Below are 25,751 nucleotides of genomic sequence, written 5' to 3'. Positions count from 1 at the left end.
CTAGACCTTTAACAGTTTCTCCAGGTGCCTCAAATACACTAACATTTAAGAAACATTGGTTTAGAAGTTTGAGAACATTTTTAGCGGGTTATAATACCTGGAATTAGGGGACACTAATTATTCCCACCCCAGTGAAGAGAAAGCACCAGCTAATATTCACATAGTTTGTAGATGTTGCCTGTAGAAGTTGAAAAGATTTACGGCATTTGCCATGGCTGTTGCTCCCCCTCTTCGTGGAGGAACGACACTAAACCCTGCGTTGTTCTTTCGTCTGCTCGGCCCTCCCCGGGTTTGCTGCTGGTTCTTCCCGGGTTGGCTACCATCCTTCCACCTCCGTGGAAGGGCGGTTCCCCCCTGCCACATTCCCCACTTCCGCGGGGGAGCAGCACACCGCCGGCCGGCTCTCTCGGGGGCTGCACAGGTGTTCCTTCAGATAGATGTTCCTGGTGCATGTTGTCTCTCTCCTCCTTTATAGTCCTCTTCCACCAATCCCAACTCTGCTACCCACACGCCGAGCACGCTGCTCTCCTCCAATCAGGAGCAGGTCCTGCTGCTTATTGGTTGAACTGGAGGCAGCTGTGTAGAAGCTGTTTCCTCCTCTCCCAGCGCCATATTGTGGGAGAGCAGATGCATAGAATAAGTCTTAATTCCAGTAACAGTCTAGTCCGAGTTGCTCCCCACACATGGCAGCAAGAAGGAAGGTTATTTTGCCTGTGGTACCAATGATCAATCTACTTGACTCATCCAAAGGTATTAATTTCTTCCTAAAAGGTCACTTGTTAAGGTTCCTGGGGTTAGTACATATTCTTTGAGCTGTTGCTAGGAAGTAAGCCATGAATGTGCAGTGCAAGTTTTTCATAAAGGAGCGTCTTCTTGTTTCCTTGATGAGGCATCACAAATATCTTAGCAGTCTGGTAAGCTGTCTGGTTTATACCACTGGAAAGGGTTACCTAGGGCATCTGTGCTACTTGAACAGTCAGACTCTCAAATGCTGTCAACAGATCATCCAGGATATTCTCAAAAGAACTAAGAGCATATTTACACCCAATCGTGGCACCAATTCACTTGAGAAGTAAATGTACTATTTTCTCTTCTAAGAAGAGTGTGAACATCTAATCAAACACAATCACATAGTCACATACCCTTCAGCCTACACTGATTGTGCCAGCTCTGAAAGCCAATGGCATTCTGAACAGCTCAGCAGGGAAAGGAGATTAAACAGAGATATAGAGAAGTTATTCTAACTTCAGTGAGTGATCACTGGAAGCAGAAACTTTGCAAGACAGTATCAGGATGTCTTGTCCTACAAATCCAGCTGGAAATTCTTGGTAATAAGCTTTGTATTGTCAGCACAATAGAGGTCCAGGGCAGTGGTTCTCAAAGTGTGGTCCTTTTTCGTTCTAGAATCACCTGGGAACTTGTTGGACAAGCAAATTCTCCCACACCACCCCATACCAGCAGCCTGTTTTTATAAGCCCTCAGGTGATTCTCAATAATGCCAGCATTTGAGAAACACTAGAATAAATATTGCTCAAACTATCATTGGTAAAAGAAGAGTCTTGTTTGGTTTTATTTCTAATTAATACTTTTGTAAAATAATATATAGATATGCTGCTAGAAAAATAAAATAAGACATTCAAAATACCAGTCCCAATGTTTTATTATTAGATTCAACTGAAGAAGTTTCCTCAATCTAGTTTCTAAAAAATAATTCCTAAATACCTATTTCTAATTTCTGTACCACCACAGTGCCAGCCCCTTTTTCTCTCTCTTATTTTGACATAAAAATGTACTTACAGAATATTATAATTTATAAAATACTACATATCCTTTATAAAGCTCACTACGTGTACTTAGGTTCAACGAAACTAGGAGAATCCCCAAGGTACCCTACAAAAGCAAAATAAAACAAAAAACTTGAGCTTAAGTATTATGTGCTATGCATGGCAAGGGCACTCTGATGGCAAATGTTCAGACCTACATCAAGCTGGAGGACCAGGAAGTAGCTATAGTGGTCTCAGGCTAACTGAATCCCTGCTCTCAGAAGCAGCCATACAAATTTTCTCTGTAGGGAAGCATCTTCATTTTAGCCACCACATAATGAAATCAACCAAATATTTGCGCACTGTGAAAGACCAAAGCTGCTGCCTGCAGTGCCGGCGTCCCATACGGGTGCTGGTTAGCTCCTGGATCCTGGCTTCGGATCAGCACAGCTCCGGCCGTTGCAGCCATTTGGGAGTGAACCAGCGGATGGAAGACCTCTCTTTCTCTCTGCCTCTCCATAACTCTGCCTTTCAAATAAATAAATAAATCTTAAAAAAAAGACACCATAAATGACAATCTGCAAACACAATAATCAAGAAAAGTAAACTACTATTTCCAATATTGAATCTTTTATTTTTTTATTTTTTTTTTAACAGGCAGAGTGGACAGTGAGAGAGAGAGACAGAGAGAAAGGTCTTCCTTTGCCGTTGGTTCACCCTCCAATGGCCGCCGCGGCCGGCGCACCGTGCTGATCCGATGGCAGGAGCCAGGAGCCAGGTGCTTTTCTTGGTCTCCCATGGGGTGCAGGGCCCAAGCACCTGGGCCATCCTCCACTGCACTCCCTGGCCACAGCAGAGAGCTGGCCTGGAAGAGGGGCAACCGGGACAGAATCCGGCGCCCCAACTGGGACTAGAACCCGGTGTGCCGGCGCCGCTAGGCGGAGGATTAGCCTAGTGAGCCGCGGCGCCGGCCCAATATTGAATCTTTTAAAAAAGCATTAAATACTCCAGGATAAGGTTAAATCGCAAAAATTAGCAATCAATATGAAACCATGAAAAGGAACAACTGGAATGTACAGAGAAGAAAATTACAATTGATAAATATAAAGCTCAGTGGATACATTAAAGAGCAGATCGAGGCCAGTGTTTTGGCATAGTGGGTAAAGCTGTAATATGCAACATCGGCATTCCTTATGGAAGTTAGTTCTTGTCCTGGCTGCTCCACTTCTGATCCAGCTCCTTGCTAATGGTCTGGGGAAAGCAGCAGAAGACGGCCCAAATGTCTGGCCCCTCACACCCGTGTGGGAGACACAAATCAAACTCTTGGCTTTGGCCTGGCCTAGTCCTGGTCATTGTAGCCATCGGGGAAGTGAAACAATGGGTGGAAGATCTCTCTGTAACTCATTCAAATAAAGAAATAAATACACCTTTAAAAAAAAGAGAGCAGATGAATCACTGCTCAAGAGAGAAATGATGAACTAGAAGTAGCTCTAAGATACCCAAAATGCAGCACAGAGAAATAAATGAATGGAAAATATAAAAGAGAGGAAAAGCAAAAGAAGATGATATCAAGTTGTAATATGAGTATATTATCACTTGGAACCCTAGAGGAATACAGGGCAGAGTATTCAACCTTGGTTGCCCACTGAAATCACCTGAAGAATTTCAGAATTATTGATACATAGGTCCTATCCCCAGGAGATTCAGATTTAGTTGGTCTGAAATGTGGCCTAGACTTCAGGAGTTTTTAACATGCTTCAGATGATTCTAATGTTCAGACAAGGCAGCAAAGCATAGAAATGGAAAATGGAAAATATTGTGGACTCGATTTAGACAAAATCTTAGGTATGATGCCGAAACACAGGTGACAGATGATAAAGTAGATACACTGGACTTTATAAAATTTAAAAATTTGGGGCTGGTGCTGTGGCACGGCAGGTTAAGCTGCTGCCTGCAGTGCCAGCATCCCATATGGGCCCTGGTTCAAGTCTCTGAGAATTCACCTGGGAAAGCAGTGGAGAAGGGCCCAAGTGCCTTGGTTCCTGCCACTCACATTAGAGGCCTAGATGAAGTTCCTGGATCTTTGATTTGGCTTGGCCCAGCAGCAGTTGTTGTGGCCATTTTAACAGTGAACTAGTGGGCCGGCGCCGCGGCTCACTAGACTAATCCTCCACCTTGCGGCACCGGCACACCGGGTTCTAGTCCTGGTCGGGGCGCCGGATTCTGTCCCGGTTGCCCCTCTTCCAGGCCAGCTCTCTGCTGTGGCCAGGGAGTGCAGCGGAGGATGGCCCAAGTGCTTGGGCCCTGCACCCCATGGGAGACCAGGAGAAGTACCTGGCTCCTGCTATCGGATCAGCGCGGTGTGCCGGCCGCGGTGGCCATTGGAGGGTGAACCAACGGCAAAAGGAAGACCTTTCTCTCTGTCTCTCTCTCTCACTGTCCACTCTGCCTGTCAAAAAAAAAAAAAAAAAAAAAGTGAACCAGTGGTTGGAAGATTATTTCTCTCTCTCTCTCTGTGTGTGTGTGTGTGTGTGTGTGTGTAGCTCTGCCTTTCAAAAAACAAATAAATCTTCTAAATTAAAAACTTGTGCTTTAAAGAAAACTGTTAGCAGTTACAAAACAACCCACAGAATGGGAGAAAAATGTGTTTCTCATAAGAGATTCATATATAGAACATTAAAGATCATCAAAAGGTTAATGGAAAGGCATATTATGAAAAAATATACATGGATTTCAATTTTCATATAATCTTTTTAAAAATATTTATATTTATTTTATTTATTTGAAAGGCAGAGTTACAGAGAGGGAGAGACAGAGAGGTCTTCCATCTGTTGGTTCACTCTGCAAATGGCCACAATGACTGGGTCTAGGCCAGGCAAAAGCCAGGAGCCAGAAGCTTCTTCCTGGTGTCCCACGTGGGTTCAGGGGCCCAAGCACTTGGGCCATCCTCTGCTGCTTTCCAAGGCAGATTATCAAAAAGCTGGATCAGATGTGGAGCAGCAGGGACTTGAACTGGCGTCCAAATGGGATGCCAGCGTTGCAGGTACTGGCTTAACCCACTATGCCACAATGCCGACCCCTAAACCAATCTTTTAACTCCATTTCTCAACTTTTAAAAGTACCTTTGTATATAAATAACTCTTATAACTCAATAATAATTCAATTTAAAAATGGGCAAAGGATCTAAATGGAAATTTCTTCAAAGTTGTAGAAATGGACAAGAAACACCCGAAAAACTGCTCAACACCAGTGGTCATCAGGAAAAGCGCTATCAAAGCCACAATTAGATATCACTTCACACCAACTTAACATGTTTATAATTAAAAAGTCTGGTAATTCCAAATGTTGGTAAGGCCGTGGAGAAACTGGACCCCTAATACACTGCTGGTAGGGATGGAAAATGGTGCAGCTGCTTTGGAAAACTGACAATTATCTCAAAATGTTAAACATAGAGTTGCTATATGATCCAGAATTTAATTCCTAGATATATAACCAAGAGGAATGAAGAAAATGTCCAAGCAAAAACCTGCACACAAATGATGAAAGAATTATTCATAACAGTCAATAAATGGAAATAATTCAAATGACCTTAACTGACAAATGGACACATAAGATGTAATGAATTCATACAATGGAATATTATTTGAAAATAAAAACAGAATAAAGTACTAACACATGCTACCACATGGATGGACCTTGAAAATGTCCTGCTTGGTGAAAGAAGTCAATCATAAAAAACCATATATTGTATTATTCCATTTGTATGAAATGTCCAAAGTAGGCAAATCCAGAGACAAAAATTAGATTAGTGATGCCCAAGGCAATAGGATTAGGCAAAGGAGTTGAGACAAATACAGAAATGACTGTTAATGGCCTTGAAGTTTGTCTCTGAAGTGATAAAAATATTCTAAAATTGGTTTTGATGTACAACTCTTTGAACATACTAAAACCACAGAACTGTATACTCTCAATGGGTAAAATGTATGGAATATGAATTATATCTCAATAAAGCAGTTTCAAATGATAAAGAGGTAACAGTTGAGACAATAATAACTTAGAATTTTTCAGAATTCATTAAAGAAAGACATCCACAAATAGAAAAGTTACAATATACAACAAATAGAGGACATTTTAAATTAAATCTACACTAGATACACTATAGTGAAACTGGACGGAGCCAAAGGCAAAGAAATCCCTAGCAATCAATTCAAAAGGCACTGCGGGTATATCAAAAGCATCACAGCATCTTAACGGTCAGAGAATAGAACTTCAGAACAAAGGACCACTCAGAAAATGCCACTTCTGTCCTGCAATCTCTAGGAAAAAAAAAAAAAAAACACTAGACAGAAACAGAAAGCAAAATAATATTGCTCTGCCTTTGATTCACATTTGGTTCATCAGGACAGGAACACAGCTTGCCTGATGGAAAATGTAAAATCCTTCAACCGTGAAAACTAAATGTTAAAAGTCATTTGACATAGCAGTTTTAGTTTGAACCTCTAAAAAGTTCCCTGCACCAAGAGGAAGAATTGGGGACTTTTCTCTGACTCTTGGAGATACTGATGTAGAGTTACCTGTTATTCAGTAGTCAACAGTACAAATCAGAAACAGTTGTGCCATGGAGGGTTCCACTTAGATAAACAAAACTCACACTGTCTACGAGAGAGCTATTAAGTCATAATGCATTTCCAAAAAAAATTCTGAGGTTTCATTTTTCCTTCCAACTTCTAATTTAATTAATTTCTTCAAGTGTCTGTTTATTTACTATGGTAAGGATTTGCTTAGGCATTTAAAGTAACTTCTAAATACTTAACAACTATTTGGAGGACAGTATTTTAATAAAGAATTAAAATGAAAGCTTTCCATATTAAGTTCTCCTTTCTTTTTAAAGGAGAACGTAACTCCTCTGTAATAAGGAAATAAAAGAAAGAAATTCTAATAGCTGATTAAGTGCCTATATCTGTCAATATTCCATTTATCAAGAGTAAATGCAGGCCGGCGCCGCGGCTCACTAGGCTAATCCTCCGCCTTGAGGCACCAGCACACCGGGTTCTAGTCCTGGTCGGGGCGTCGGATTCTGTCCCAGTTGCCCCTCTTCCAGGCCAGCTCTCTGCTGTGGCCCCGGAGTGCAGTGGAGGATGGCCCAAGTGCTTGGGCCCTGCATCCCATGGGAGACCAGGATAAGTACCTGGCTCCTGCCATCGGATCAGTGCGGTGCGCTGGCCGCAGTGCGCTGGCTGCGGCGGCCACTGGAGGGTGAACCAACGGCAAAAGGAAGACCTTTCTCTCTGTCTCTCTCTCACTGTCCACTATGCCTGTCAAAAAATTAAAAAAAAAAAAAGAGTAAATGCAAGCTTTAAATAGAAGGAAGTAAAAGTCCTGAAATATCCACAAGATTTTATCATCCACAGCAATATAGTAGTAAAGGGAATTACTTTCAAAAGTAAAATAAAAACCCTTTTAGATGTCAGATATTGTACAAGTCCAAAATTGCCATCTCGTAAGAGGTATCTTTTTAATGTCAACAGTAAGAGAGTTCTATTTGTCAGCAGAGAAATCTGTAAGTGGATCACTTTGACCTGTCTCAAGCTATACATATTTCTCATTTTGTAATGTAAAAATGTAGAATTTTACCATCCTTTGGCTGTCAGAAAGCTGATTGTGAGTGAAAATATGACAATATTCATGGCCAAGCAAGTATCCTGTCCATCAAATGCCTAATCCTAAGTGGCTCTGCTGTCAGGTCCATAAAAGCTAAAACATATTTAGGCACAGCTTTCATAAAGAGCTAGTTTTAAGATGAGGGTTGTCCCATCTTAAGACTTTATACTTGGGTCTCAAATAAAGGGAGTTAGTTTGTTTCACGAAATTAAAAACATCTCATCCACATTCATTCCTTTGATCATCAGTATTGAGAATCTTCTGATGGCCATGAAGGCACCTATTATTCAGCTCAGCAGTAGGAAAAGGCAGCGGAGATTGAGAGCTCAGAGCTGACCCAGTTATGCTGCAGGAAAAACTCCCTAGGTAACATGTAGCATGACAATGAACACCATATGTGCAATCAGGAAAGAAAAGGGGCTCGCACAAAGGAGAGCAAAAGAAATTCAGGAAACAAATGTGGTGTTAGAAACTTTCTGCTTAATGATTTATCTCACCTTCTGCCACTAAGTTTTTAATCCATACACTCAACCATCTATCACTGTTGCTAAGATTGTATGATCAGGGTTTTTTTTTTTTCCTCCACCATGTTCTGTTCAGGAACTTCTTACCTGTACCTGAGTGCTTCCCAGACACTTCCCCTCTGGGAGGGAGAGGAGCAGGAGGGGTGAGAGGGTGGCTATGGTGGGAAGAATCACTATATTACTAAAGTTGTACTTATGAAATGCATGAAATTTGTATTCCTGAAATAAAAGGTTTCTTTGGGGAAAAAAAGAAATTGAAGCAATGAGTTACAGCAGAAAAAAGAAAACAATTTCAAAGAAAATCTGTATCTCAAAAATTATATAATTGTCACCCACTTTTACCTCAAAATATTTAAGATTACAATTAAATCTAATCCCTCAGTTAAAATGCTTGCTGAAGAAGAATCCACCCACTGTAGTGAAGCTTTTCCAAAAATAGTTGTGTGTGGGGCAGGCCTGGTGGTAGAGTCACTTGGGCCACCTGCATCCCATATTATAGTGCCAGTTTGAGTCCCCTCCGATCTGCTTCCAATCCAGCTTCCCACTAATGCATTGTGGGGTACAGCAGTTGAGAACTCAAGTGTTTAGGCATCTGCTACCCATGAGCGAGACCTGGATGGATCTATGCTCCTGGCTTCTGGCTTCAGCCTGACCAGGCCCTGGCTATGCAGGTATTTGGGGAGTGTAAAACAGATAGAAGATAGGAAAATCTCTCTCTCTCTCTCTTTCGGTGTGCGTGTGTGTGTGTGTGTGTGTGTTGTTCTGCCTTTCAAGTAGATGAAAATAAACATTTAAAAAATTGAAAAAAAAAAAAAAAGATACTCAGATGAGTGTAGGGGTGAGAGTAAGCAACTAAATTAGTCCTGAATCCTCAAGACTGGTTTAGAAGCTTCATACACGCCCTTCAAGGCTCTTCTAAGAGAAGGAAACAACTGTTTGCCATTAAGTCAGTATTTATTTGCATATTTAGGGAATGAAGTCTGTTTAACACTAATGGTACTACCAGCCCCAGGAAGCAAAAAGATCACAACTTTCTTTTTTTATTTTTTGACAGGCAGAGTGGACAGTGAGAGAGAGAGACAGGTCTATGCTTTGCTGTTGGTTCACCCTCTAATGGCCGCCGCGGCCAGCGTGCTGCGGCCTGCGCACCGCACTGATCTGATGGCAGGAGCCAGGTGCTTATCTTGGTCTCCCATGGGGTGCAGGGCCCAAGCACTTGGGCCATCCTCCACTGCACTCCCGGGCCACAGCAGAGAGCTGGCCTGGAAGAGGGGCAACTGGGACAGAATCCAGCGCCCCAACCAGGACTAGAACCCGGTGTGCCGGTGCTGCAAGGCGGAGGATTAGCCTAGTGAGCCGCGGCGCCGGCTGAAGATCACAACTTTCAAGAAGAACTTCCGTTAGGGTCAATCTCTTTTCAGCTTTGGTCCATAAGTCCCCTAAGTAAACACTATTTCGAATTGATCAGTTATTTTAGACTCCCAACTGGTTGATGCCTATCAAAAATATCCCATCTGGGCAATGTATGTTATCATTATCCTATTTTCCAACCATATAACCTTGGGAAAGTTACTTAATCTCTGTGTAATGTTTTCAACTTTCTATTCTGAAAATGAAAGTAGTAATAATATCTATCTTGAAGAGATTATGTGAGAATTTAATAGGAGAACTTATGAAAAAAGCCCTTAACAACTTAATGATAATTATTAGTTATATTGGTTGGAATGGCTTGGAAGCATTTTAGGATTTTGGAGCATCTTAGACCCCATGCCATGAAAAACTGTTATTCTTGCTCTGCTTTACATAAGTGATTCAACCAATCTTTATCATATTCTAATAATCTGTCTTTTCCATTTTAATTACTTTAACTGAGCCCTTCTCCTCCTCCTGGATAGAAGCTTAATAAATACCATTGTGATCTTCAATATTTTATTCAATATTAGGAAAGGCACAACTGTTTATTATATGTATTTCCTTTCTCAAAATATTTATAATTTGGGCATTTGGGAAGTTTTCTTATACTTCTAGTATTATCTGCTTCCTCCAAGTTTCATTTTCTGTTTGTTATAACCACATTTCATATTTGATACTTTCTTCAAATTTCTTTTGACAGTCTCTATTTAAGAATCCCATCCTAAAAAAGGTCATTGGGAACTCTGAGAGTTGGAATGGTCTAGCCAATTCCTGGGCTTAACTGTAGAATAACAGACAATGTAAAGACAGTGTAACTGCATTTACCTTGGGATGAAGTACTCTAAATGTCAGTATCTAGTTCTTTTTTCTTAACTATATCTGACAACCACAGAGCCTCCTTCAATCCTTTGCTTGGTGGGACATATGTCTGCAGTATCCTGGGAGATTACCTAAGGAAAAGGCTGTATGTATGGGGTGAGGGGAAGAGTCTCACCCGTCAACTTTAATGTCACTCTGCTGTTTTCAGTGCAGTACCTCATCTCTGCCCTTGACTGTGTCTTGAACTTCAAGGCCTATTTTCTCAGACTCAATCTGTCAAGAAAGTAGATCTCAAAGTTTCTACTAAGGTCTGGAGGGCCTGGGAAAAAGAACTGTAGATGTAGTAACCAACCCTACCCAAATGCTCATTACTTCTGTGGATCCATCCCTCAGTGTCCCAGTGTCCATGTGCATGGCTTCCAACAACACTCACCCGCATCCTTCTTCAGAGTCCTACTTTCGAGTCACAAGAGCCACTTTGACAGTATGCCATGATAGTAGGTGGAATTTTACATGTCCACCAGCTCCCCCAACTGGAGCTAATTACTGGTACAACAGTGTGCCTCTAGTTTAGAGTGCAATTTTTATTCCAGAGTTCCCCTATAGGATGAAATGTGGGATAAGACTAAGCCTAATATTGTACCCTTGCTTGGATTCCTACCCTTCACTGCTTCCTGCTTTCCTCACTCTCATAATGGCTTCTCCTTATAGCACTTCCTTAATAAACACCTCAATACGAATCCAAATCTCAGGATCAGTTTTTGGAAAATCTTGTCTAAAAGCACTATGTGGTTGCTTGGATTAGCGAAAGGATCTGGAGTCTAACCACTCTTTATCAAACTTGCAGCTAGTTCTGTTTTCACACCTGACTCATACCCCCACTACAGGTATTTGGAACTTCCAATTCTCGAACCTCTCCAGTGCTCAGAAAGCCATGAATCAAAGCCTTTTGAAAGTCTGGGACAAATGTAGAGCATCTTCCTGTGTGTTGTCATTTTATTCTATTTTAATTGAAACTTCACATTTTGATTTTGTTAGAATGAAGTTCAATCTGCCATTTCAAATGTCTTGGAATATGATTACCATCCTCTTGAAAGTGTGTGCTTTAATATAAAAATATGCAGAGGGCCTACCTGACTTAAATCTATAGAAGCTAAAACATTCTATAGTCAGACAAACATGAGTTCAACTACTTTACCAGCTGTGCAATGACAGGCAAGTTACGGAGTCTCCCTAAGTCACAATTTTCCCACCTATAAAATGGAGATAATAACTTATCATAGTGCCTGTCATGTAGTAAATCCTGTTGTTTTCTTTTTTCAAAAAGAATTATTTATTAGAAAAAATGTGGTATACACACAATAGAATAACACTCAACTATAAAAAGAATAAGATCCTGTCTTTTGCAGTAAAATGGATGGGACTGGAGGACACTGTGTTAAGTGAAATAATGCAGACACAGAAAGACAAATATCAAGTCTTTTGTATGTAGAAGTTAAAAAAAACTGAATATGAACACAGAATGGTGACTACTATAGGCTGGGAGAGATACAGGGATAGAGGGAGTTGGCATAAAAAACAGTGGAAGCTCGGTATGGTTCATTAATTACATGTATACTATACTTATATGAAACGTTAATTTTAAAAAGACAGATGAATACAGTTCTGATGGAGCTGGGTTAGTTACTGAGAGTTGTTATAAAGCAAGGTTACCCAGGCTTCAAGCTTTGTTTGGTTTGCCCTTCTGCTTTTCACCATAACTTGAAGCAGCACAAGCTGACACCCATGCTCTTGGACTTGCCAGCTCCAGAGCCGTGAATCAAATAAACTTCCTTTAGAATTTAAAAAATACTAAAATACAGGATTTCAATTTCTATGTGTCTGTTAAAAATAAAATAAAAGAAAACAAAAATAAAAATTGGAAGAGAGCGAGAGAGTGAGTGAGCCAGCTGTCTCCTATCTTCTGGTTCACTCCCCAAATGGCACAATAGCCAGGGCTGGGCCAGGCTGATGCCAGAAGCCTGGGGCTCAAGCTGGGTCTTCCATGTCTGTGGCAAGTACTCAAATACTTGATCCATCACCTGCTGCCTCCCAGAGCAGCACACATTAGCAGGGAGCTGGAATGGACAGCAGAGCCAGGACTCGGACCCAGGCACTTTGATATGAGATAGCAGTGCCTTAACCATTGTACCAAACACCCACTTCCTAGTTATTTTCTGGTGGTCATATTAAGTTTGTGGTACTACCACCACATGCTCTCACCTAGTTCCCATGTTTCAGAGATGTCTGGCCAGTGTTAAGGGTATAGTCTAAGCAAGTAGTTCTCAAATTCATTCCCCAGACCACCAATAGCAGCATCACTGAGAACTTGTTAAAGTGAAAATTCTTATGCCCAACTCCAGACCAAATGAGTTGTAAACTTTGGGGGTGGAGCCCACATATGTCTTAACAAGCCCTCTAAGGATTTTAATGCACACTCAAATGTGAGAAACACTAGCCTCAGAGAAAAATATAACAGACCACACGGAGAATAAAGCCAAGACCTAGACCCAGTTGGTATGGTACTGAAGAGCTTCAGCATAACTCATGAATATCCATGACATCATAATTATAGCTCTATTATTAGAATATTATAGTTAATATTAAGAGCATTATGCTATAAATGAATATAAATAGGAGCTGGGAGCTGAAGAGTGAAATGGAGATTGAAGTTTGTAAAACTGACAGTGAGTCTATACCATATTTTTCAAATCCAAATAGAAAAGTGCATTAATGCAAGAAAAAATAATTTCTTGGCCCAGAAGCTGAAGAAACACATGAAAGAACCATTAATTATATTAATCCTTTTCTGAAACAAGCTACCAAATGTACATTGCCTGAACTTTTGCAGAGGAAAACTCATTTGAAGTTGTCACTTCAACAGAATCACAACTATTGATATTCTTCTAAAATTCTGAATTAGTGCCAGGCAAGCAAATGATCTTAGGAACAAAGAGGAGAACTTAAGAGCAAGAAGCAATTCCTTGAATCCATCACTTAAAATATTAAGTGGAGGGGCTGACAGGTCTAGAAACAAATCCCAACATCACCTGCAAAGCAATTTGCGGCAGCTTAACGCCAATCAGGTGATTTACTCCAAGGAGTACATATCAGAGACAGAGAAAAGCCAATTCCTACATTAAGTCTGCAAAGAGCCTTTCCCTGGAGGTAGTGCAGAGGGTAGCACACAGGTTCCTGTTACACGGGTGATGCTCAGCCATTCAATTTACTTTGACACATAATCTGTCTGAGAAGCTCAGCTTAATCTCCTGCATGGCAGAGCAGAGGATATTTCCCTCCAGCCCTTTTTGGCCTCTGTGTGCAAATCTCAAAGCTTCTCCATTGCAATCAGGGATATAGCAGCTTTGAATACCACTGTAGGGAATATTCGACAGACTGGCTGAACATCAGAAAAACATACCTATGCAATCTAGTCAACTTAGAGTCTCATTTAATGATAATAATACTCAAACTAATAACAGAGTCTTATTTAATGATAATAATACTCAAACTAATAATAAAATAGTGGCTGACATACAGAATGCTTACTCTGTGCCTAGGGGACTTGCTGATAAGCACATCACAAGAACATTTTCAGTGGCTCTTCACAGAACACCTGGGGGTAGGTGCTTCTTGGGTTGCCTTTTATAAATGAGGAAAGTAAGCCCCAGAGACGATAAAATAGCTTGCTTAAGGTCAACCAGCTAACGTAGTAGAGCCAGGATTCAATCCTAAAGCTACCCAAATCTAAAAGTTCTGAGCCGCCATGTTTTATGCCTTCATTGAGACTCCAACCTATTTCAACAGATGTACTTTGTAATAAATGTGCAATTCTCTACCTCACTAGGAAAAAAGAAAGTATCTTCAAAAGTAAGATGAAATTACTGAGATATACATGAAGACAATACTTCTGTTCTTGTTGGATGTCTTCAGCCTTGAATCGCTGTAAAGTCTGTCAAAAATGTAGCTCCCTCTAAACTCACTGTGTGAGTGGAGATTCACCTGGTCCCCACAGTGCTTGCTTTGAGATTGGTGATGCTTTGGTTGCCATGGACACCGGATTTCACAACACCACTGAGCATAGGGAATCCATTCCATGCAAGGCAACAGAGCCAGCAGATGGGCACACGAACAGTTAACTGCACATTAGTACTGTGACCAGTATTTGCTTTGCTACCTCTAATTTAGATGATGCTCTCACCAGTGAAGTCTGTAAGACTTTATATCTCATCTGGGAAACAGCTTTTTTATGGCCCAGATAGCAATACTCACACTTCAGTGTGTCAAAGTCATCCGTTTCTCTGAGTTGTTGAGTGGTTAAAGCTTCAGAAAGGGAAATCTGATCTTACACAAAACACTCCTTTGTTCAGCTTGCACAAAGAAATTACGTGTCAAATGATTTCTTGAAAATACAGTTTGTGCCGGCGCCATGGCTCAATAGGCTAATCCTCCACCTTGCGGCGCCGGCACACCGGGTTCTAGTCCCGGTCAGGGCGCCGGATTCTGTCCCGGTTGCCCCTCTTCCAGGCCAGCTCTCTGCTATGGCCAGGGAGTGCAGTGGAGGATGGCCCAGGTGCTTGGGCCCTGCACCCCATGGGAGACCAGGAAAAGCACCTGGATCCTGGCTCCTGCCATCGGATCAGCGCGGTGCGCCGGCTGCAGCGGCAGCCATTGGAGGGTGAACCAACGGCAAAAGGAAGACCTTTCTCTCTGTCTCTCTCTCTCACTGTCCACTCCGCCTGTCAAAAAAAAAAAAAAAAAAAAGAAAGAAAATACAGTTTGTCCAAAAGGCACCTCCAAAATAATGAGTCTGTTATCTTGGTGAGTTTCTCTAGCAACTAAATCCACAGAGAAAATAATTAGGAATAGTTAAGTAGTACTTAGACATATATAATGCATTAGAATAAGTTTTTATGAAAGAAACAAAACATCTAAGGGATTGTACTTAAAGACTTTAAATCAATGACAAATGTGTACAATTGATTAAAGAAAAGCAACAATTCCTTGGACAAACCATGGACTGTTGGGTCAGTTTACCAAGAGATCATCTCCACTTAGGGAACTCCACTGTGTATCATGCAGCTGTCAGTCACGTGGTAAACATCACTTAGTAACAGCAAAATTGAAATTAGCAAGAAGTTGATAAGAAATCAATACAATCTATCATTTTCACATTCAGAGGTCAACAGATACAGTAAAATTCCATTAAAACAAGCTCTCTATAGAACACTGGGAGTTTTAGTTATTGGCAAAATAAAGAAGTCAGTACCTTTAAAATAATTTTGACTGTGCTTATTCCTCCAATTTACTTATCCAGTAACAGAAACTGAACCATGCTCTCTTCAGATAATTGCAATACTAAGTTTGGGTTTTAGCGGAATGTATATATATATTTTTTGGACAGGCAGAGTTAGACAGTGAGAGAGAAAGAGACAGAGAGAAAGGTCTTCCTTTTCCGTTGGTTCACCCCCCAAGTGGCCGCTGTGGCACCGCGCTGATCTGAAGCCAGGAGCCAAGTGCTTCTCCTGGTCTCCCATGCGGGTGCAGGACCCAAGCACTTGGGTCATCCTCCACTGCATTCCCAGGCCACAGCAGAGAGCTGGACTGGAAGAGGAGCAACTGGGACAGAATCCGGCACCCTGACCGGGACTAGAACTCGAGGTGCCAGCGCCACAGGCAGAGGATTAGCCTAGTGAGCCACGGCGCCGGCCAGTAGAATGTATATTAAAAGATGATAAGGTATAAGGAAATTATACTTAATGCTAATTGCATTATTTTGAATGGGGACGTTAAATCATTATATCAAAAATATTTTAAAATAAAAAGGAAAATATCTGATCATCTAATTTAAATTAATATAGAGTTGGGGAAGAAGCACTACTTTATGTCATACAGATACAAATAACTGAATGATTCTGAAATAGGAGTGGCAGCAAGATTGTATTTTCTATCACATCTGGGAATGTTGTAGTTAAGTGTCTCTTCTTGTATGATAAGGAAGTAATTTTAAAATGCTGGAATATGGTTTATTTGGGCTTTTAAGTACATTCTAAAATGCTTCTATATAGACTGTAAAATTAGATTTATTAAGGAAATAGAGTCTACGGCCATACTACCCTGAACATGCCTGATCTTGGAAGAGAAAAGAAATTCATGCATGCATTCATTCTTTCAATAGATGTTAACAGAATCCTTAATCTACAAGGAGATATGCCAGGCAGTTAACTTTTCCTTCACTGTAACTAAACCAGAGAGCTGACACTATGGCATCTGTAGATGAAGTCTTTCTCATAACAAGGACAAATGATGAAAATGATGAGGTTTGGGGGATCAAATTTATTAACAAGCAATCCCATAAAAGTTGGAGAAAATAGTCATTTAGATTTTTGTATGGGTCTATTCAGTGTATCATTAACAGTGGCATGACCAAGAGCTATAGATTCTTGGGTCTGATTGCACACCCCACTGAGCCAAAATTTGATTTTGAACAAGGTACCTGTGGTTTGTATACACAGTAAAATGATGAGAACACAAACTGAAACCACAGATTTGGTAACCAGCCACAGGAGATGGAACCTCATCTCTGTCACTGGCTAGTTGTAGGATTTGGAACAAGTTCTTCAATCTCTGTTACTCAGTCTCCTCATTGGGTATGCTGGAGATAGTAATGGTGCGCATGTTATAAGGCTGTTGTTAGTACGAAGTGACACATACATGGAACTTAAGAAACATAAAACCAAGAAATAGAAAGTAGAATGGTGCCTATCAGCAGCTAGAACAGTGGGATATGTACATCCAAGGAAAACAGCTAAAATGTACAAAGTTTTAGTTAGACAGGAGAAATAAGTTCTGGTGATCAACAGCACAAAAAGGTGACTACAGTTAATAATACTGTACTGTATATTTCAAAATTGCTAAAATAATAGATTTTAAATGTCCATAGCACAAAGAAATGGAAAGTATGTGAGGTGATGACTATGTTACTTAGCCGAATCTGCTCACTCCACAATATGTGCAAGTAACATCACACTGTACCCCATAAATAAATATAATTATTATTTTTAATTCATTTATTTGAAAAGCAGAACAAGAGAGAGATCCTCTACCCACTGGTTCACTCCCCAAATGTCCACAACAGCTGGAGCTGGGACAGGTCAAATCTAGGAGCCAGGAACTCCATATAGGCCCTCCATATGGGTGGCAGGGACCCAAGTACTTGGGTCATCCTCTGCCATTTCCCAGGGACATTAGCATGAAGCTGGATCAGAAGCAGAGCAGCTGGGACTCGAGCTGGCACTCCTACATGGGATGCTGGTGTTGCAAGCAGCAGCACAACCTGCTGTGCCACGACTCTGGTCCCTACTATCGTTATTTGTCAATTTAAAATTAAAATAAACTAAAATAACACTTAGGTGTATTAAAAAAGTGGCATTAATATATGTAAATTGCTTACAACAGTGTGTAGAAATAAGCGATCAATCATTGTTAGTTCTTATTACATCTTTTTAGCATTCACAGTATTCTGGGTCATGAGTCACAAAGGATCTAAGCTGTAGCCCATGGAAATGTTCTGCTTCCTGGATGGAAGGAATATAATAAGGCAATTAGGAACTTAAGTTGGTCTACAAAAATCCAGCTTCCCCAACCCTGCTGTCATTTCAAGTCAAACGTCGGGGTTTACATAGCCAGTGCACAATATATACTTGTTTTAAGAACAAGGGCTGTTCAACGCAAAATGTTGAAGGAAATACATGCCTTTTGTTTGGTAAGAGTGGAAAAGAACACTAAGGGGACTCATTTCTCAATTTATACTCTCAAAACCTCCATTTTCCTTTTCTACTCAACAGTTTGGTGAGGGCTTTTCAAAAACCTCACGGAAAATGCATATTATGAGAAACTATGAATAGATTTCCACATTTTAATTGTATTTTTAAAAGTTTATCCTACAAACATATCAGAGGACTTCTAAAAGTTTGTGGAAAATGGAATTCATAGATACTAAGAATTTGCCATGAAGCCCCTATGTACTTGCAAAAGTAGGCAAATATTCTTTATGATAGTGTTCATTGTAGAAAAAGAAAAAGAAACTTAACCTAAATGTCCATCAATAAGGATTTAATCATGGTATTGCCATTAAATGGCACCAGTATAAAAAATGAGACATCTCTCTATACAGTAATGTATAAAGATCCACAGAGTATATTGATCAATAAAGGAAGCTGTAGAATATATGTATGATTTGATCATTTGTGTCAGTGGATGAAAATAAAGGCATTTTATGGAATATACCATTTCTTGTAAAAGAAAATAAATGTTAACTACTATTAATTCAAAGATGATTTATTTTGCTTTATATATTTCTGTATCCTATGATTGAATTTACCTTGCGAGCAGGATAGTGATAGTTTTTAAGTTAATCAGGAAAAGTGAAAATAATTACTGCCATAATGTATGCTCCCAAAACGTTATTAAAATTTTTAATTAATACTTAATAGAAGCACTGGAGTGTGTTAATGAAAAAAGGAGAGGGGAAGTCACAGACAGACCTTGCCAAGGAATGCCAAAGGACAGGCAGTTTGGTAGCCACCCAACAGCCATTTCCTTTTCTTTCTTTCTTGTCTGTTCCAGGCTCCCCTGAAAAACTAGAACTGGCCAGGGACCACGTGCTTGGCAATGAGTCAGAAAGGAAATTCCTCTAGGGTATAACGTTCTGCCTGTTAAAAGAGATGCAGGGCAAAGAAGCCTCAGATCTTCCCTTTTTACTTCAATTGTACAGGAACATGCTGCTTGGAGTGGCAGCAGCCATCTTACAACAGTGAAGGACGACACAGCTCACACACTGAGACTAGCAGAGAAAATGGCCAGAAAAGGGTTGAGTTCTTATAGCTCCTGAGTTGCCAAACCAATACTGAAGTCCAGCTCTACACTCCTTGTTAAGTGAAGTAATAACTGTTCACATGATTTCAATCACTTTTTATTGGACATTCTGTTATGTAGCTAAAAGCATACCCACATTTACAGCTGCCAGCCACCTGACTTAGCAAGCTGAGTACCCAATTAACAACTCTGCAATCATTTTAATTACAGCAGGAAGACAGATACCATATATTGAATATAATTTTTTATGTGATGCTCAGATTTACCTTGGGTTTTCCATTAGCAGGAGCAAAAAGGGCTACTACTGATTTCATTAAGCAGCTACTATATGCCAAACATGATGCTAGGCATTTTGTCTAGGGTTAGTCATCATAGCAACTTTCAAACCAATTTCCTTTGGGAAAATAACATCACATCTATATATGCAGTTAAACAACTAAGCATTTCCTTCCATGACAAATGTAGACCACAAATAACCAGTACTTGGGACTTTGCCACCTACTGATATCACAGATTTATGCATATTACATTGAAGTTGTTGAAGATATCTTGAAATATTATCAGCCCTTATAACTGCTTCAAAATACCATAATCCTTAGGCCCATTACAAAATACTGTAATTTAACGTGTTAATAAAAATGCATGTATGATACTACATCACACATTTTTAAATGTTTTGGTGATTGAATTGTAATCTGACTTCCTTTCTAATTCTATTTGTTTTATATTATGCATTCAAAAATCTTCTTCTAAGGGAAGATCCCATAGGTTTCACCAGAAAGACAAACGAGTCCTTGGTACAAAAGGGGGTTAGAGCCTCTATAACCAGTGCGTTTTGCAATCATTCCTAATATTGTCAATCCACTCTCCAAACAGAAAATCAAGGTCATCTTTTTAAAAGGTAAATAAGATAAAGACATTCCCTTGGTTAAACAAGAACAAATGCCAAGTCCTAACTTTGACTGACCTGGCCATGTAGGATTTTACCTCTTCCCATGGTATTGAACTCCTCTGTCACCTACTCTCTTTGCTCAAGCCATGCTGGCCTCCTTCCATTTCTTTGAAATCTCCAAGCTGTTTCCCAGCTCCAGGGCTCTGTCCTTGCTGTGCTCTTTGCCTGGAATGTCTGCTCTTCGGGCAGTCACTTCATTTTTGTGCTCTAGGGATGAGCCAGGACATCACCTCTACTGAGAAGCCTTCCTACCAATCTATCCTAATTGCAGGCCTACTGTCTCCATGTGCCCTAAGCTAGTTTACTTCTGTCAGAGCGCATAGCACAACAGAATTATATAGCTTTTTGTTCGCTACTGAGTCCCAGTATCTAGTAAGGTATCTGGCACAATGCAGAAGCCTGCTATTCACTGAATTAACAAATAAAGGGCAGAATAAGTCTTTTATTAAGGAAACTTGTATTAAGCCATTTACATAGGATTAAATTGAAGCTCAAAATGTTAAATTACTCATCCAAGATCACTCAATGGCAAAATTATTTTAACTGGGGTCCTAGGCCTCCCCTTAATCCCACCACTATTGCCTGTAACATTTCTGCCCATCTGTGGAAAGCAGAAATGACCCAACAAAAGATTTTTGGGGACTTCAGTGCCCCATTGCTCAAGGGTATCTGCCTAATAAATCCTCAGTGGTACTTGAGTATTACCAGGAGGACCAAGTTAAATGAAAATATACTACCTGGCTAGAGTGATTCTCTCTGTATGCCTGTCTCTCTCTATTTACACACACACACATCTATTTTCATCTTTGAATCTTATAAACATAAATACAAGTTATAAAATGAAGAAAAGGATACATTTACAAAGGAACAAATTAGATAAGCCCAGGGGTAAATGCTGCTACATAAAAATTATACATGGATAAGGCACCGTATGCTAGCTTAAGTGGACGACAATTCTGGCCAAACACTTCTTAAAAGCCAACACAAAGTGAGAAGTACAATCAGTTACATGGAATATTTCAAAGGTTAAAACATCCAATAAATTGCCAGAAGGAATATAACTATGTCTGGTTTCTAGGACCTGAGAGAAATCTGTATTGTGAGTCCTCAGGATGGAAGCTGGTAGAATATACTCATAGACACGCTTTCAAAAATTTTTTGCACCAAAATAAACTTATTTTTATCTCACCTCCCGTGAAATTTTTTAAGTACCCTTGTAATAATCAGCATTCTAAACTACAGTCTTATATAATGGCATCGTGCAGCATGCCTTAGTAGATGTGGCTGGCATAATGCCAAAACCTGTGTAGTACTGTGTTGCCTTGCTGTTCAAAGCATGGTCAATAGACCACCAACATCATAAGCATCACTTAAGACCTTGTTAGAAATGCCCCATCCCAAGCCTGATTCAGAATCAGTATTTTATTGACAGGATTTGCAGGTGATGCCCATACACATTAAAATTTTAAGACCTAGCAGTCTAATGGTTGAGGTTCATCTGGGGAAAAATTTGTGAGAACTACATTCATTCATTCATTCATTCAACAAACACTTACTGAGACCCTGAGAGTAGGAAAGGATTTCATTAAACATGACACCAAAAGCATAATCATAGAGGAAAATATTGATAAATGAGCCACCATTTAAACTGGGTGAGAAAGCAAGCCACTGAATGGACAGTATATTCAACAACAGCAAAAAAAAAAAAAGTTATCTAGATATGTGCTGAGCTCTGTCTTGATGCTGAGGAGAGAGCAATGAAACAAAAATTTCCACCCTTGTGGAGCTTACATTCTAACTGGTGAAAACATAAAGAAACCTAATAAAATAAATCATGGAGGGAGAATAAATCAGGGAGAGGGGTTGCAATTTTAAATAGGGCAGATAGGAAAGGCCTCACTGAGGAGGTAAAGACCTGTACAAGGTCAGGAATCTAGGTATAAAAATATCTGGAGGAAGTGTTCCAAGCAGAGAGAACAAAGAGTACGAGCACCCTGAGACAGGAGAATGCCTACAACAGCAAGGTCAGTGTGGCTGAAGAAGAGTAAGCCGGAAGTGGAATAGGGACGCAGGGGGCTAGATCATGTGGGGCCTTGTCAGCCATTTTAAGTATTGTGGTTTTAACTATAAGAGAAGTCCCTAGGGAAAAAAAAAAGTAATAAGGATCCATTGTAGGATGTTGAGCTGGGAAATGACACAATGAAAAGTGTTTTTAAGAAAATTAGTTTCTTAGAGGTAGATGGAATGGCTTGAGTGGGAGAATCCAGTTCAGAGTACACTGTACTAATTTGAAGATATGGTGATTCAGCCCTTCACTTATTCGTTAGGTGGCAAGGATATGTCAAGTAGTGTGGGGAGGATCTAAAAGGGTGATAACCGACAGAACTGTTAGGGGAAGGTGAATATAAATGAAATTGGAGGGAAAGAAACCTGAAACATAATGATAGATTATTTACGGAAAAATGACACAAGTTGGAAATCCCATTTCACCAAGGTTTTGGATCATCTACTTAGTCATGTGCTGGCTAGGACTTTGGGATGGAGATTCATAGCACAGACAGACAGATCTGGCTTGACAGGAGGGTGGAAGACAGGTCTTAATAAACATGTCTGTGGATCAGTGTTACACACTGGCCCTAGAGCACCAGGTTTCTGGCAGTCTCTCTGCTCTGCTTCTACTGGTGTGACTTGGTGGATCTCACACTCTTTGCCATGCCATTCTGGTGAAAAGATCCCAAGGCAAGGAAAGAGAAAGAAGCAAGCTTAAGGAAAACGACTGGGGGAAAAAACTGAAAATTGCGGATCACCAGACTGCAAGGTCTGGGAAGCAGATGCAAATGTCATGCAAATTATATGTAAATAGCTCTGTGGCCTTCTAAAAGGTTTTATACAACTGGAAGGGCCCTTGGGAAACTGCTAGCAGATAACAGTGACTCAGAAGCAGAGTGAACTATTTCAAGACAACTTTGTCACACAGACCTTTGCTGCCCTGCTAGCACCATGCACATTCTTTAGTAATCGCTTTTCTCACTTGAAACAACCTCACCTGCTATAAATAAATAAATAAATAAATAAATCATGTCTGCCGCTGTAGAGGTTATCTGAGTTAATTACTTTTAAAACACTCTGTATATCTTTAATTTTTCTTCAAACGCCCTTCTCACCCAAATAAAGCCAAATTAAATGTGTCACTTCCTGTCTAGAACCATATTCGGCTCCAATGGATTATGAATGAAAGTGCCTCCCTTTCAGTTCTAGTTACTATGATCCTTTGGAGTTTTTTTTTTCCCTACTCCAAAGAAACTGGCACATTCTCTTCCAATAGCTACATGCTGCATTCAAAAGTGAATCCAGAAGAAAAAAAAAAACATACATAGATGTGAAATCCAATTCATTTCAAGAAGACACCAAAAAGCTATACATGGAGGAAAGCTGCCCTGTCAGTGGTCTTGTCCGTCCTAAGTACACATTTTAAAATGAAAAATGCACATTCAACCACCACGGGGTACAATTGTGCCCGCGTTTCTGTATTTCCAAAAACAGAAATTCTATCAGATTTGCATTCAATAAGAGTCCCTGAAGGAGCTGCATAGTAAGCAAGGCAGCCAGCGCATCAGAGCAGCTGGGCGGTTACCCTCCGTGGCAGACCCAAGGATTCAGAAGCAACTAACCTCCACGGCGGCCCCCACAAGTTCTGTTACTTTTCTAGTACTCGGACATTTCCAGGTGCCTCAGCTTTTAACAGCACAGTCAAACGAAGGGAAATCCCTTCTGTTTTTGAGGTGTTTCCCTTTCTAATGTCACTTGCAAGGGTCACACTGCCAGCCCTTGGGCAAAGAGGAATCCGGGGTGAGGCCACGTTCGGCATAAAACACAACAAAGAGCCAAGAGGAGGATCCAACGAATGAGACTGGAAAAGAGAGGGGAAATGCACAAAAGCAGGAGATAAACCTCAGGAGACAAGAAATGGCAGCGCCAGACAAAGAGTAACAAAGAGAGACAGAGAACACGCAGGGGCGGGAGTCACGGAGTCCGGGAAGGGCGGCGGGGCAGGGCCGGGCCGGGCAGGCGGCGAGCGCCCTCCCGCGGCCGGGGCTGCCTCTTACCTCCTGGGCGAGCTTCTGCTTGAGCACCAGCGCGGCACACAGGTAGCCCGCGCGGCCCACGAACAGCTCGTCCGAGCCGCACTCCAGGAAGGAAACCGGCGCGCAGACGGCGCACAGAGCCCGGAACTTGCCCAGCGGCTGCACGTAGTCGGACCGGCCCAGGGCGTGATATACGAGCGTGGCCACGGCGTACACGCCCGCGCCCCCGAGCAGGAAGGCAGCGCGGGTGTCGGCGTCCGGCTCACCCCACTCTTCGGCGCGGGCGCACGCGTCTATGAGGCGCTTGGCCGAGCGCAGGTAGCGCTCCCGGGCCGCGGCGAAGAGCGGACTCTGGGAGACGTGGTAGAGCATGTAGGCCACCCCGGCCACGCCGCTGTACAGCCCCCCCTGGCAGCCGCTGGCTGTGGCCGTGGCACCCCGGGCCTCAGCGCCGCCCCCAAGCGGAGGCAGCTCCTGGAGGATGCGCTCGATGGTGGCGGTGACCAAGGGCGCCACCGCCTCCTCGCACTGGCCCGCCAGCAGGCTGCCCTGGTAGTCATCGAAGCGGTTTGCAAAGCATCGCTTGGTGTCCATGCTGTCGCTCGTGCCCCTCAAAGCCGAGCTGGGGACCGCTTGAGGGTGCGCCCTGTGGCCCTGTGCACCACCTCCGGCTGTCTGAGGAACTCGGATGGCGGTGTATGCGGCGGGGATGGAGCGAGAAGGATGAGACGAGAGGTGACAAGAGGAGGCGGGCGCGAGGAAGAAGACTACGGAGTGGATGGCCAAGTGGGGCACCGGGCTGCGCGAGGCTCCCGAGTGGCCCGGGAGCGCGCGGGGGATGCGCGTCGTGCGCCCCCCTCCCAGAGGCCGCGCCCTCGCCGAACCCGCCCCCTCCTGCGCCGCCGCAGCTGGACCGCCTCTCCAAGGGGCCGAGGTGATCTCCGGCAGGACCCACGCGGGGCCCGCGCCACTCCTCCCGCTCCGCCCTCGGCTCCTCCCCTCCCAAAGGAAGACCGGGGACGTACGGGACACGGATCGGGAATGCTGAGACTGGGTATTCGCACACCTGGTGGAGGAGGTGACGACCTGGAGTCCGTTGTACGCTCAAAGTGTGGTTCTCAGGTCAGCAGCAGCAGCATCACCTGGGATTATTAAAAATGCAGTACCTCAGGTTTCGCCTATTGAATCAAAATCTGAATATTTAGCAAGATCCCTTGCGGATCGCATGCACCTTAAAGTTTGAGAAGCCACTTAAGTAGGCTCGAGTAGCAGGAAAAAACTAGGTGTCCTCTGCTACGCTTGTGGTTCGCCTTTGGTCCCGTTAGAGTCCTCATTCAGAATGTTTCAATCCTAAAGGCTGCGGAGGGGTTGAGTACCTCATGTTCCATGCATTAAGATGGTGAAATGCCCCACGTGGAAACTTCCTCTTGCCTTTGGTTCTCGTACTGTTTTTCTTGGAATATGCAGGAGTAAAACCCACGTCAGGGTAGGGCAAGGGAGTGAGGCATCCCCTGCCCCGTATGCATAGTAAGAGTCTAATGAATATCTTGAGGTGGCTCTCTAGTTGATACAAGGATAAACGCTGTGTGAGAATTCAATTCGATTTTTAAATTTCTCT

At 41.9% G+C, this 25,751-nt stretch overlaps 1 protein-coding gene across 2 annotated transcripts in view; it reads right to left on the bottom strand.

Moving 5' to 3' along the window:
• LANCL3 (LanC like family member 3) overlaps positions 1-25,051 on the bottom strand; it is a 98,487-nt gene extending 73,436 nt beyond the window's left edge. The window contains exon 1 of one of the 2 annotated variants that reach the window (XM_002719829.5): positions 24,155-25,051. In XM_002719829.5, coding sequence (XP_002719875.1) covers positions 24,155-24,727 — 573 coding nt within the window. In that variant the 5' untranslated portion in view covers positions 24,728-25,051. The remainder of the gene's footprint in view (positions 1-24,154) is intronic. The other variant, XM_051827004.2, reaches the window with a different exon arrangement.
• Between the last annotated feature and the right edge of the window lie 700 nt (positions 25,052-25,751).

Source organism: Oryctolagus cuniculus, chromosome X (genome assembly GCF_964237555.1).
Source record: "Oryctolagus cuniculus chromosome X, mOryCun1.1, whole genome shotgun sequence".
In the NCBI taxonomy this organism is placed as follows: Eukaryota; Metazoa; Chordata; class Mammalia; order Lagomorpha; family Leporidae; genus Oryctolagus; species Oryctolagus cuniculus.
Note: the sequence above shows the minus strand (reverse complement) of the source record. Positions and strands in the feature narration are given on the sequence as shown.